A 14,310-nucleotide genomic window follows, 5' to 3' on the forward strand; every position below is an offset into this window, starting at 1 on the left:
TGGGAATCCAGTGGGATCATACGGCCGTCTTGAAGCCTCTTCCCAAGGGAACGAGACGACGCTTATCATCCACGAGGTTAAATTAAGAGATGCAGGTGTCTACAGGTGTGTGGTTACAGCAGCAGATGGCTCCACTGCCGAGGATTCCATTCATGTGGACATTTCCTGTGAGTATCTTACCTTTCTCAAATCCTCATATCTCACTTGGCACCGGTGTTTTACCTGACCAACACATCTCCATATTACCTTCCATACTCTACCCTCACACACATCAAACACGTGACCACTATACTATTCCAGGAAAGACAAGGAGGGATGGAGAGAGTCAGACGGATGAATGCCAAAGGCTCAGAGAGTTTTGATTGGAGAGCTATTAAGAGGTCTTTTCAGTTAATCATATGGAAGAGACCATGGTGAGGCTTGTTGTATGTAAAAGGTGACAATGGTCCTGATGTTGAACAGAAAACCATCGAGACATGTGTCTTTCGATTCAGTTTAGCGAGTCGTACGAATTGGGGGAGGATCTCGTGGTTTTTCACAGTGATTGGTTGGTTTATCTAATGATCAACGGGATAAGTGGTTATTATTTTTTGATATTTGTTATTGAGGTTTTGTTTAAGGTGTGGTGCATGGACGATTGTCAAAGGTCAGGTCAGGTATGGGAGCATGCGCCAGAGCAGCGCGTCGCTGCGTCCACTTTCCGCCGGTACTCCAGGGACCTCCGTCTGGCCTCAGGGAGATGCCTGTCCCATCCCCATCTCCTTGAGATGTCGATCAACCTGCTGCAACCACGAGGCACGTGGTCAGCCCATTGGCCTCCTCCACTCACGAGGCTCCCTCGCTGAGAGAATCTGGTGGGCAGGATCAGCGTCCGGGAAACGAGCCACATGTCCATACAGCCGCAGCTGACGCTCACGGACCATGCAGGTAACATTTCTCAGCAACCGCTCGTTGGACACAAAGTCCGACCAGCGATAGCCAAGGATTCTCCGAAGAGACCTGGTACCAAAGGAATTATGTTTCCGTCTCAGATCCTTGGTCAGAGTCCAAGTCTCGCATACATAGAGCAAGACTGGAAGCATCAAGGACCTGAAGACTCAGACTTTCGTCCTCCCGCACAGGTACCCCATAGTCCAGTGAATCCATGACTCTCCAGGCCCGACCCAGACATCTGTTGACCTCTGACAGCCAGCAGAGACATGAATATCACTGCCAAGGGAAGTGAATCTCTCCATGACCTCAACATCCTCATCACAAACAGGTACAGACAGGATAGTAGCATTCAAGATGTCATTGAAAGCCTGGATTTTAGTTTTGACCCAGGAAACCCGTAATCCCAGCTTCTCCGACTCCTCATTCAGCACCTCGAGGGCCCCCAAAGGATATCTGGAGTCTCCGCAAAGATTACCGCATCATCTCTGAAATCAAGGTCAGAGATCTTGACATTCCCAAACGAAATACCGCAGCTTGATCTGTCAGACATTCTAACCAGAATCCAGTCCATACAACTGCTGAAAAGTGTGGGGGCCAGTACACACCGCTGAAGTACCCCAGTAACAACTGGAAATAAATCAGAGATGGTACCACCACATCTCACAGCACTCTCAGCACCAGAGTATAGTTCAGACATCAGATCGACCAGTTTTGCTGGCACTCCACGAAGACCAAGAATCCTCCAGCGGGCATCCCGATTCACTGAATCAAACGCTTTACAGAGATAAACATCAGCTGCAAGCAGCCCCTGCCGAAACTCTCGTCTGCGTTCGGTGAGGACCCGAAGATCAAGGATACGGTCAATCGTTGACCTCTTTGGTGTAAAGCCTGACTGCTCTGGACGCTGGTGCTCAAGCAGATGGTGGCGAACCTTATCAAGAATTATCCGAGCAAAGACCTTGCCCGGCACTGAGAGCAGCGTCACCCCATCGGTAGTTGTTGCAGTCTTGGCGATCACCCTTCCCTTTCCAGAGAGGGACAACAAGGCCCCTCCTCCAGCCAGTTGGGATGATGCCTGTGTTCTAAACAGAGCACAGAACTGCCAGCAACGACATGAGTATAGCATTTCCTCCAGCCTTGAGAAGTTCAGCATGGATGCCACAGATCCCTGGAGCTTTACTCAATTTCAACCGGTTCACTGCACCCCGTGTTTCCACAAACTAATTTGGATCACGGTTGATTGCAGGGTCAGCAATGAGGATTGTAACACCCCTGACATCCAACTCGACAGCTGGTGGATCAGCCTGGTGCAGCCGCTCAAAGTAACCGGCCCAGCGGGGCTTCACTTCGGACTCCTCTGTCAAGAGCCGACCACCCTCCGCTCTAACTGCAGCACACTGAGGGATGGGCTTGGAGGAACGCAATGTGCGAATTCCCCTGTAAGCAGGATGAGAATCACTTGACCACAGGTGGTGCTCTACCCCCTCACAGATTCCTCGCATATTCGCCTCCTTGTCCACCCTTAGTGCACGTACAGTTTTACGCCTCAGATCCCTGAACAGCTCAGCTCTGTCACCTTGAGAGACAAAATTCTTCCTCGCCCTCCAGTAAGTTCCAAGACATCCACCGCAACATCAAGGACGGTGGTCTTGAAGGCACTCCACAACTTTTCAGGATTCCCCAAAGCACCCAGACCCCCCCCCACCCAAATCTCCACTCTGCCTGTTCACAAACTCCTCAGCTACCCTCTAATCCTTGAGTTTGCCAACATGCAGCCTCGGCTGGGATGGTGCCATTCTCCTGCATTTATGCTGCAACTTCAGAGTTGCTACAACAAGCCTGTGGTCTGTATAGAGGAACTGAGCACTCAGGTAAACCCTGTAGTTTCGGATCATCTTCCAGGGGCCATCAACGACCACATGGTCAATCTCCTTTGTCACACCATCAGCGTTGGAATACCAAATCCAGCGATGAGGCTGTGAGCGCTGAAACCATGAACCAGCCACCCGAAGTCCATGACTTCTTGTGAAGTTAAGGAACTTAGTGTTATTCTGGTTCACAGTTCCAGACCCATGGGGACCAACACACGTCTCATAACCATCCCTATCAGTTCCAGTCCATACATTGAAATCCCCCAAGACTAGAAGAGTATCTCACCTGGGCCACTGATCAACCACAGACTCGAGCGTGGTGTAGAATGCATCCTTCACGGTGAGATCACTCACCTCAGTCGGAGCAGAAACAGAGACCAGGGAAATGACACCCAAGGAATGACGAATCCTTCATCTCATAATACGCTCGTTGACCGGTGTTACCTCAATTATCATTGGAGTCAGTTTGTTGGACACAGCTGCAGCAGCTCCTTGAGCATGGTAAACATCAGAGCGACCAGTCCAATAGTTGGTGTCACCACCCTTGTAGTTAGTACAGGTTTACGTGGTACCTGTAGCAAGTTACAGATCTAATCTGACCTGATCTGACATTTGTTGGTTGATTTAAGGTTGCAGTGGCACATAGGAGTGGACTAATGAGGAACTGTGTCGGTTTGAAAGCGCTTAGGTCTGAGGCCGAGTTGGAGTTGCTCGTCGAGAATGGTCATTGAGTCAGTTTACTTTAGCCTGGGATTGGGTTAATGAGTGGGCAGTGCAGGTAAAAGAAAAGTAGATGAAAAGATAGAGAACGAGTCCAATCGAGAGGGAGTCAATCATGGAATGAAGAGAAGAGCAGAGGATTATAAGCTGTGTGATGGATGTTTGATGTCGGCAGGACATTCTCTGTGAGATTGTAGTCTCGGCTGTAAGAAGTGTGCACAAATGACACACCTGAGGATTGTTACAGGTAGATAGAAGGAACAGTTAGTTACTTTTTGGGCAGTCACAGAGGGTAAACAATTCGATTTTTTTGTCGAGAAAGGTTGGTTACATTTGTCGAGGGAATCTCCAGAGGAGGTTGGTGGTGTTACGAGTGGGGTGAGTGTTAGCAGTGCATCGTGAAGTTGTGCTGAGTGTATGGAGTGGTGAAGGTTGGGTGAGTGTATGGAGTGGTGAAGTTTGGGTGGAGTGTCTCTCCTTCTCCGTCCCCTCTCTTCCTCCTTTCTCTCCATCTCCCTTTCTCTGCAGCATTGCACTCACAATGATGTTGACAACTGACTGGAGTTCTTTCCCCGGCAGCATATCCCACAATTCATGCTCTGAGTGCCTGGGTGAACCTGACAGCAGATCTCGGTGAGAGTGCACGCCTTTCCTGCACAGCTGATGGTTCTCCGGATCCAATTGTCACATGGTACCGGTAAGTTCCTTCCTTTGGTTTGTTGGAGATTCCTTAGTGAGAACACTCATTGGACTGATATTCATAGATAAGATCGACGACCCATGGGGAATCTGGTTTGAAAATTTCAACATCATAGGTCACATGACCTGGCAGCCATGTTGGATTTCAGCTAAAACCTTAAAAAAACATCTTTTCTCGAACCGCTGAAACTGTGACTCCAAAACGTGATTGGACATTGTGTAGGACTCTGTTCAGGAGGTGTCAATGTATCCATCTCATTTCTGGTAAGGGGTCATGGTTCATGGACCAAGCTGTGAAGTTTTCTTCAACATCGTCACTGAGCCCCCTGCTATCTTCCACCTGCAGTTCGTTTGTAGTAATACTCCCAGGGATGGTTTACACTTTATTAGATTTCCTTGAAGTTCTTCTTCATCATTCCTATTGCTCCAATTTATCACCAACACAATTTCGGATGTCTTCAGCTTCCAGGATATTTTCACTTCATTCTGGAAATATTGTTATTTGGTCTTTTTTATTTTTATTTTTGTATACGAGGATGTCTGAGAGCGAACACACATAACGTACAACAAGGGGAGCAGGAGACAAGAGGGGAGGGAGAGAGAAGGCCAAAACAATGTGGAATAGAGACATGAGGAGATCTGTGGAAGGGAGAGGGATTGGGGTGGGGGGGAACACGGGGAAAACAAAATGGACATTACAGGGACTTTCAGGAAGGAAAGCAGGGGGGGGGTTCCAGACGGTTCTTTCAGAGAGACATAGTGAGAGTGTGAGATTTGTCAGGATTGAAAGAGATGTTCCACATGTTGGACCAGTTTGTGATTTTATCCAGATCTGCAGAGAGCAAACAAGCTGCTGCTTGCCGGTCTGAAGGATGACCGATGGTACGGCAGAGGGTGGAGTCATCAGCAAAGAGATAAAGAGGATTTTCCAGAGAGTCGGAGAGATCATTGATGAAAACCAGAAAAGGAACAGGGCCCAGAACGCTGGATTGAGGAACTCCAGCCTGGATAGGAAGAGGGGACGAGAGAACTCCATTAAGGGCCACACGTTGACTGCGACAGGAGAGGATTTCCTTGATTTCTTCCTTGTTTAAGCTAAAATAACGAACCGAAATTCACAATGCCCTTTTGTCTATTTTTTTTTAGACCTCAGTACTATATCCGGTCACCAAGCTTTGTTTTCCATGTTCACTCTTGTTGGGAACGTCAGGTATGTCTGGTATGTGTGGTGAGTGTTTAAAACATCCCAAACTAAATCCCAAACTAAATCCTTACCAAGTTGTTCCCGTTTCTGTACAGAGCGGACGTCGGCGACGGTTCGCCCTTGGAGCAATCAGCCAAGTATTCATTGGAGCATGGTGACACCACGCTCGTTGTCCACAACGTCACGAACAACGATATGGGCTTGTACGTGTGCAACGCTCAAAACGGACATGGACATGCCGAGGCCAGGCTCATATTGTCAGAGAACCGCATTGTTGGTGTGTTTGTGACGTCACGCGTTTGTCATGCATTTTCACATCGATTTGCTGTGTAATCATCCCGCACGCACCGATCGAAAAGCGGGGTTAAGCAATCGGTTCATGTCCGTCCGTCCGTCCGTCTTATCGGTTTCTGATCGAGGAACAACTTATTTGAATCGAATGTTGTATTTGGAACACAAATCTGAACGTGAAGAGGTGGAGTCCTTCGTTTTACAGAACCTTGGCTCTGAATCTGTCCCGATCGTACAGAGAGGAGGAAGGATTTGTTTTTTTTTTAAACTGTCTGCTTGTCTGGCAGTCATCAATCCAAACAGGAACCTTACTGTTTCTCAGGACGTTATAAAAGACACAAACAACAGGCACGAACAACTAATTTAAGGTGTTAAATGCTGGTGAACCTTTGAAAAAATGGTTTAATTTTTCTCTCTCCTTTAAAACCTTTATTTATTTATTTTTTTTCAGTTGAATTACATCCTTGAACATTGTGGAACAACAACATTGTAGAACAACAACATTGTGGAACAACAACATTGTAGACCCTTACACCATCTTGACCAATCAAATTTACCGCTCATGCTCTCGCTCGTGCCGCTCGAACCACCAAACCAAGTTCTCAACAACTCGACAAGCAGAGTTGTTGAGAACTTGGTTTGGTGGTTTGTCGGTGATTCAACTTCATTAAATTTACTGTTTTCCTTAAATAAATAAAAATGACAAAATTGGGAAAATACCATGTTTGAACCCCATGTCGATTCCTAATTTTGGTTTATGTAGTCGAGTTTTGTTGAAGAACAAGAATACAGGACAGATCAGAACAGCGAGAACACGGTGGAAAGTTTGGAGAAACACCGGCAGTTGGGGAGAAGGACACAACAGAGGAACACCTTCAGGAAGATCAGGTGAAGGGAAGAATGAGAGCCAAGGGGGTGGGAGGAGGACGCGGGGGTTGAAGAAGCTGGACGTAAAGGTCGAACACAGCTATAAGAGGAAGGGAAACACCGGGGACAAAACAGAAATGGAACCAAAAAAAACAAAAGGATGGTTGATGGAGAGGTGGAAAAGCACAGTAACCTGGAAAGGAAGGAGTGGGCTTTGGGAGGGTTAATGAGGATAGAAAAGATCATGATTATGGGTGTGGGATGGCCTGTGAAGGAGGTTAACGGCCATGTTGAAGCCCTGGGATGGAAGAATGACATTGAACAGACGAAGAAAGTTAGTTTCATCGGTGAGAATAATAAGAGGAACCAATGAGTGGAGGTGAGCAGTCAACTTGGATTTTTGGAGTTTCACCAGATGGGGGTTACCTGAAGACCACTTTCTTTCTGAAGAAACCTTGAGGGGACAGAGCACAGAAAAGCACGGAGGGTGAAAGACCATAATGGAGGATGTGTAAGACAGAGAGGCCACCAACCGAGCTGCGATGTGGGAATAGCTCGCCCAAAGATTGAACTTCATCATGGGATTGATTTCAAGGGGAAACCAAACGCAATTTTTGGTATTTTTTTTGAAAACCATTGAGAATCATTAATCTCTTGGTCTAAAAACTAACAGCTTGGTCTCATTTTAAGGGGAAAAAATTTGAATTTTGTTTGCTAATCACATTGTCGAAGCTTGACGGGCACTCGGTGGAGCACATACCTCCGTCACGCAACGCCTCATCCACAAGAACATATCAGGCCCAATACATGTTTGAGATATCGTGCTATATATATACTTTTTGGCCCAATCTCTCACTGGTGAAGAATCACTTTAAATATTCATCAAAATATTTAAAGATCTTCATCAAAATCGAATCAGGTTCATCCGGATCCATCCACAACTTTTTGAGATCTCCTATACACAAACAGACAGACAGACAGACAGACAGAAAGGGGGTGAAAACATTACCTCCTTCACTTTCGGTGCTGGAGGTAAAAAGCCCTGGAGTGTTGATTTTTTCGTTTGCCAGTGATGCTACATGATGAACTCACCTCGATCCGGACAGCGGTTTCACATCGACAAACAGTGCATGTCGATCTGGGATTCCGACTCTGATTCCACAGTCATTAGCAACTCTGAAGGTAATCAGTCTGTAGAAAGTGATCATTGGAATTTTGAGGGAACGATTGGAGACAAAAGTTCTACTACTCGAGCAGAAATACCTGCCATCACCCGACAGCCGACACCGCCCAGGCACACTCGGACACCACGGACAAAATGGGAGACGAATGCTTTGTCCCACCGTCGCAGGCTGACCAGGTGTCTTGTGTGTTTCGGGATCGTCCCGTTTCATACTTTCCCCAGACGCTATTTGTATCCGTGTCCGTGCCGTGTCCCACCATCGTGTCTGTGAGATGTCAATGTCTTGCCATGGTGGAGGGGGCAGTGGTGCTGGGGGGTGGGAGGGCAAATATTTCAGACAAACCTCGTGCAATTTTTGTCGACCCTCAGATCTTTTGGCCGTTGGCGTAGCACGAAACTGTCTTGGTTTGAATAACTACAACCACGAAGGGTGCATCGACTGTGAAAATTTTAAAAATTGGAAAAATTATTCTCCGTTTGAGTTAAATCGAACCATCATGTAACCCGGAGACAGTACGAAGATGGCGGTCAACTTCGTGGTGCGACGTCACGTCTAGTCGTGAAGAAGAAGAAGAAGAAGAAGAAGAAGAAGAAGAAGAAGAAGAAGAAGAAGAAGAAGAAGAAGAAGAAGAAGAAGAAGAAGAAGAAGAAGAAGAAGAAGAAGATTTAAACTTTTAATTAATAAAAAAAACTTTCCCACTTTATAAATCACAAATCGGAAAAAGACACATCGTGTCCATTTTGTCGGGTATCAAGGGATAGATCAGCGTCGAGTTGGGCTGAGCATTTGGGTTCCCCTTTAAATACTCTCCATCGCATCAAGATGTGCAAGAAGCACCAGCCCAAAGGGGAGAGCAGCACTCCACTGAGCTGTTCATGAAAGCCTTTTTCAGGTGTTGGAAGCTCACATTACCCAAGCAAAGACTTGGCGCAATGGAGGATCTTCGGTCGGCAGGTAGCTTTGGAGGTCAACTTGGATTTATTATGTGGTTTGCCCAATTGAGGTCAGGGTTGATGGTGAGGCCTAAATGTCTAAGAGATTGAAGTTCTTCAAGAGGTTTGTTGCGGAAGTAGATGGCAGCATTCGCCCGGATGGTCCTTTGAAAGAGACAGAGTGAGAGTGAGACTTGTCAGGGTTCAAAGACATATTCTCAGTGTTTGACCAGCTCCAGATTTTGGGAATGGGAAGAGGATCAGGGATGCGAGGACAAAGACAAGGAGGGTTTTTCATTGAATCATAAATATCGTCGATGCAAATGAGGAACACGAAAGATGTCACAAGCTGAGAGTTTGGAGAACAAAGATGGTTGCCCCAGACTGTGTCAAATAAGTGTTTTTCTGATTTCCTCTTCGGGCGGAAACACCAGGAATGTCCTTTCCCATCATGATCTTTCCCTTCAGCCTGGGGTTTCACAATGCTGTTATTCTTCGGATCGACATTATTCTTGATCTTCATCGGTGATCTGGTCGATTCCCTTGAAAGCAATGCCGATGACTCAACCTTGTGGAGAATGATACAGCAGCCCTCTTCTGAAAGTCTGGCTGCTCCTGAGGGCCTTCAGTGACAGCTGGCAAGTCAGACTCTTATCACCCTGTGTCTCCTGTGACGAGGGACAAAGTCCCCAGAACTCCTTGCCTCAGTAATCTGCGATAATTTTCCGTGGGAGGATGATATCACCACCTCACCGAGCTCACCACGCCGCACAAGGCTTTCATACAGAGCTCCAGAGAGGATGGGTCCCCACTCTTGGTTGATATTCCTCCTCCTCCTCACCTTGTGCCTCCTGAGGCTGTCAAAGGAAGACCTTCCACACCATTCGTATCTTAAGGCTGGAAGGTGGACTGTGACTCTCCCGTTGTCGGCAGGTTATTGGCCTCTCTATTTTATACTCGCTTGCATCTGGCCTTGATACTCTCTCGCTCTCTCTCTCTCCTGTCTATGACTTCCCCAATTCCACCCCAGGTCACACAAGTTTGTTAAGAAACCCTCATATGCTCACCCTCCCCAAGTCCAGACTGGTTGTCTATTGGCAATCATTCGTCCGCTTATTCTCCTCCCCCCTGTGGGGGGGGTGGGAGAATTCTCCCCCTCCTGTCTGTCCAACATGCTGCTCATCACCACCTCGTGCACTCATCCGTGCACCTTCATGATCAAGACACTCATTGTTTCCCAGTGTTGTTCCTTCTTTCCCTCGTGTTCCCTGCATATTCTTTGGTATTTGGTGAAGCTGCTGCCCTTTGTTGTTTAGCTCCTTAATCCTCGACCCTTGTACTGTATCAAGAAATCCGAATGATACCCTCTTCATTTTCTTACCGAACCCTCAGTGCCTCCTGAGGTTACCTTCACAGAAAACCGTTTGGCAGCGGAAGGAGACGACCGTGCACAACTGATGTGTCAGGCCGAGGGTGTACCCACACCGACGATCACCTGGCGACATCCCAATGGCACAAACATCCGCCATGGCAAGAAGGCAAGCGACTGGGTTCTTCATCAGTTTTGACTCCCAACGTAGGACTGGGATTCTGAAACGCCATTTTAAAAACGGGGCGTCCTTCTCGGTGGACACAGTGTCGGGTTTGCTTTTTCATCATCGTGTCACGTCGACATCCATGGACGATGTGATTTCATCGCAGACCTTGGGTTCTGTGAACTCACTTTGCACACACCGTCTCTCGCCCCACCCTCCCAGGTATCCAGGACCCTGGTCATCAGCCGACAGGTATTTCTTCCACGAGGAATCGATGTAATTTTTACGCCCCAGTAACGCTCCAACCGATTAACTCAAAACAATGAAACTTTTAACCCTCATCTTGTGCCAAGTCATCGAGGGTAGCTGAATGAGACAACTTTGCTTGTGTCGTCCGTGAATAATCACAGAGAACAATTATTTATTATTAAGCCTCACACAATAGGATAGGGGGAAGGCTGATTGTGTTGTGGGGTTTGTTTCTACAGTTCGTGGCTCCAATTTTGAACGGTACCCCAGAGTTTCTTGGACCCCAAGGAGTACTAGTACTACACCAACATTTACGGGGATTTTTTTCCCCCTAATTTCAGAAATTTCTGACCTGTATCTCGGATCTGGCTGGGACTTCCGCAGTTACATTTTGCATCAATAATGGGAATGGAAAGTAAGTGTGGTTGACATGCTTTTTTTTTGTCCTTGACCTATTTTAAGGTCATGACCTAATTATAGACTTTTTTAACATTTTTTTTTCACCATAACTCGACTGAGGCTCGTCATTAGACCCCTTAAGACCCCGTGGAATAGACCCTTCAGACATTTAAACCCAACTACTATTGGAATATACCCTTTGAACCTTTAGACCCCATTAACCCTTTCCACTATTCATCATCTTGAAACACTTTTGACCTTCTAGACCCGTAACACTGCTTCGACCCCTTGATCCTTTCAACCCTTTAAACCCCTTCGACCTTTTAAGACCCTTGAAATATTTACATCCTTTAGATCCCCATAGACCCGTTGGACCCAAACTGCTTTTGGAATGTACCCTTTGGACCCCAAAGGTCACATGGACCCTTGAGATATTTCGACCCCTTTTGACCCTATAAGCCCCTATACACCCTTTAGACCTGGAGACCCTTTCAACCGTTAGACCATTTAGACCCCTTTATACTTTCTCAGACCGTTTTAGTCCTTTTATGACCCTTTTAGTCCTCTGAAGACCATTTCAACACTTTAGACCCTTACACCCTTTAGAATTTAGACCTTAGAGGCTTTTTACCACTTTAGACCCTTTTACACCCATTTCAGGGTCTAAAAGGGTTTCAGGCTCCTTTCACCGGACAAAAACGAATGGAACATTTTTCATCAATTGAAGACCCGCTCATCATACATCGTTTTCACTGCACGAATATAATTGTGTCATCAGACCTTTCAAACCCCACAGGCCCCGAATTTTCCATCCAATCAAACTTTATCACATAATTCACCCCAACTCGGACTGCCCTCCATCAGGAGACGAGCGTCTGTCCCACTTGGGACGATTCATTTTGGATTGTGACCTAATTAACAAACAAAACACCTTTTTCATCATCAGTTAAAATAATTTTCCTTCGACTTTCATAATGTTGAGTTCTATGGACGGATGGTAGATGGGAACCCATGTTGTTAATTTATACTCTATCCCGAAATGTTAAAGGTCAAGGTCATATGGTGGTCCAAAAATAATATGGCCATCATTGGATCAAGGCCGGGGGAGGCGTAACCTCGGCGATCGCTTTGTGATCGCAGACATCGAGTCATTATTTTTGTTGCAGGAATTTTCATTTCACTTTTTAAACAAAAGAAATCAATTGTTGTGGTATTTTTAGTCATGGAAATGTGATGTCTAATATATTCAGAGTGAATGACTCAAACACAATCACTATTCTCATTTTATACATCAAGCCACACGATTCACAATCTTCATCGGAGGACCCGTGGCTGCCTCCTTCAAGCCACCTACCTGTACAGGTAAGGATATACCATCATGAATTTTCTTGTCTTTTTATTTTATTTTTGTTTTTCTGGAAGCTGTACATTCCATGCTTTTTGTGAACATTTATCTTCCTGTTCCAACATTTTTTTTCCTCCTCCACAAAACCATGCTCTATCACGTGCTTTATTTCACCTCCTTTATTTTACTTCACTCTTCATTGCGCCATTCTCATCTCTCGTTGTACTGACTGAGAGGAGACTCTCGAAAAGCCTTTTTTGTATGCAAGGTCAAGGCTCGTGGAAGAACGAGAGCAATGAGCGGATCAGGATGCAACAGAACAAAAGGAACAGTAGAAAGAGGGGGAGGGGACACAAACACCAGGGTTGAAGAACAAAAAAGAGGGAGAATAATGGGTGTGGGGAGGAATGAGGAATGAAGGGTAGGGGAGGACGCATGGGATGGACAAGATGAATACAGAAACAAACTCTCAGGAAGGAAAAACTGCAAATTTGGAACAAGGTGAGCTTGGGGACGGGGGAGTGGGGGTTAATGGGGAGAGCAAAGATCACCGTTTTGGGAAGGGGACGATCTGAGATGGTGGTGCACAGCTGTCTTGAAGACCTGGAGGGTAGAATGAAATTGAAGAGGATGTGGAAGTTGGTTCCACAGGCAGGATAAAAGAGGAACAAATGAGTGGAGGTGAGCAGTGCTGTGTGTCGTTTTTGGCCCGATCTCTCAATGGTAAAGAATCGCTCAAAAATTATAGTATCTGAGTCAAGGGGTGTAATCAAATCAATCATCAGATGATCTGAATCCGGATCTTCACCAAAATCTGATCAGTTTGTCCTTGTCACACACGCAGCCTGTCTACCAAGTTTCGTCTGAATCCATCCATTACTTTTTGAGATACCCTGCTCACAAACAAACAAGAAAGATGTCATGCTTGCGAAATCCAAGTAAACAATCGTTGCCACGGAAACAGCAATTTGGTAATTTCGAAAATTTGACCTTTCAAGGTGTTTTACATGATTGAATGGTGTAATAAATTTGATACATTTTCTAATTGTGACCTTCTTCTTGCACATGGCAGCTTGGCTGCAAGGTAGCGATCATTTTGTTGGGGCACGACCATGCTGCTGATACTGTGCCAAGATACCAGTACACTGGTACTCATTTCACCAACCTCAGAAGGATGACAGGCTGAGTCAACCCCACCTGGTGTTAATTCAGCAGCCAATGGGGCTCCAACTCAAGACCCTAAGATCTCAAGCCAGCCACCAGAACCATGAAGCCAACATCAGGCTTAATGGAAACATTACTGAGGTTTGGTAATAATAAATTCACAAAAGGCCCATTTGATTATGATGGGGTGATATTGTTGTTATGAAAGCCATTGACGCGCCAAAAAGGCTCAATCGATCGTTCTGATTTTTGATGAACCAGGTCTGTGGCCCATCATGTAACTCGTGTTCAAATTTCAAGTTAATCAGATGAAAATTGATGATTTATGTGACTTTGAGCTTTGACCTTTTGACCTCAAAAAATAGGCTTCCAAATATGCAAACCAAGTCAATCGGATTAAAATTGATGATTTTATGGGATCTTGAACTTTGACCCTTTGAGCTTTTGACCTCAAAAACAGTATTCTGCTTGGTTTTCATTGGTGAACCAATTCAGTGACCGATTTCTGTTCAACCGAGCAGAGTACCCATCCTCCGGGTGGCTGGAGATTGCACATTACTTGCTGAAAAAAGTATAGTCCACGGTCAAAGTATAGTCCATGATCAAAGTACAGTCCAATGTCAAAGTATTGTCCATGATCAAAGTATCGTCCAAGGTCAAAGTGTAGTCCATGATCAAAGTATAGTCAACGGTCAAAGTATAGTCCATGATCAAAGTATCGTCCATGATCAAAGTATAGTCAATGGTCAAAGTACAGTCCAATGTCAAAGTATTGCCATGATCAAAGTATCGTCCAAGGTCAAAGTATAGTCCATGATTAAAGTATAGTCAACAGTCAAAGTATAGTCCAAGGTCAAAGTATAGTCCAAGGTCAAAGTAGAGTCCAAGGTCAAAGTGTAGTCCATGATCAAAGTTTA

At 45.8% G+C, this 14,310-nt stretch overlaps 1 protein-coding gene across 8 annotated transcripts in view; it reads left to right on the forward strand.

Moving 5' to 3' along the window:
• The window catches only part of LOC147006607 (neural cell adhesion molecule 2-like), a 77,464-nt gene that overhangs the window by 2,958 nt on the left and 60,196 nt on the right, over positions 1-14,310 (forward strand). For 5 of the 8 annotated variants that reach the window (XR_015054729.1, XR_015054728.1, XM_085868417.1 and 2 more), the window contains exons 3-8: positions 1-167; positions 4,104-4,221; positions 5,523-5,704; positions 10,094-10,239; positions 10,459-10,488; positions 12,181-12,247. The exon at positions 1-167 is cut by the window's left edge and continues 40 nt beyond it. Coding sequence is in view for 6 of the 8 variants with exons in the window: in XM_085868417.1 (XP_085724543.1) it covers positions 1-167; positions 4,104-4,221; positions 5,523-5,704; positions 10,094-10,239; positions 10,459-10,488; positions 12,181-12,247 (710 nt within the window). In the remaining 2 variants the exon portion in view is untranslated. Of the gene's footprint in view, positions 168-4,052; positions 4,222-5,522; positions 5,705-10,093; positions 10,240-10,458; positions 10,489-12,180; positions 12,248-14,310 lie in introns of all 8 variants that reach the window. The other 3 variants (XM_085868416.1, XM_085868421.1, XM_085868422.1) reach the window with 3 other exon arrangements.

The sequence above is a fragment of the Eptatretus burgeri genome, unplaced genomic scaffold, assembly GCF_056783735.1.
Source record: "Eptatretus burgeri isolate ZD-2024b unplaced genomic scaffold, Ebu_testis_v1 Ebu_testis_scaffold_3161, whole genome shotgun sequence".
Classification (NCBI taxonomy): Eukaryota; Metazoa; Chordata; class Myxini; order Myxiniformes; family Myxinidae; genus Eptatretus; species Eptatretus burgeri.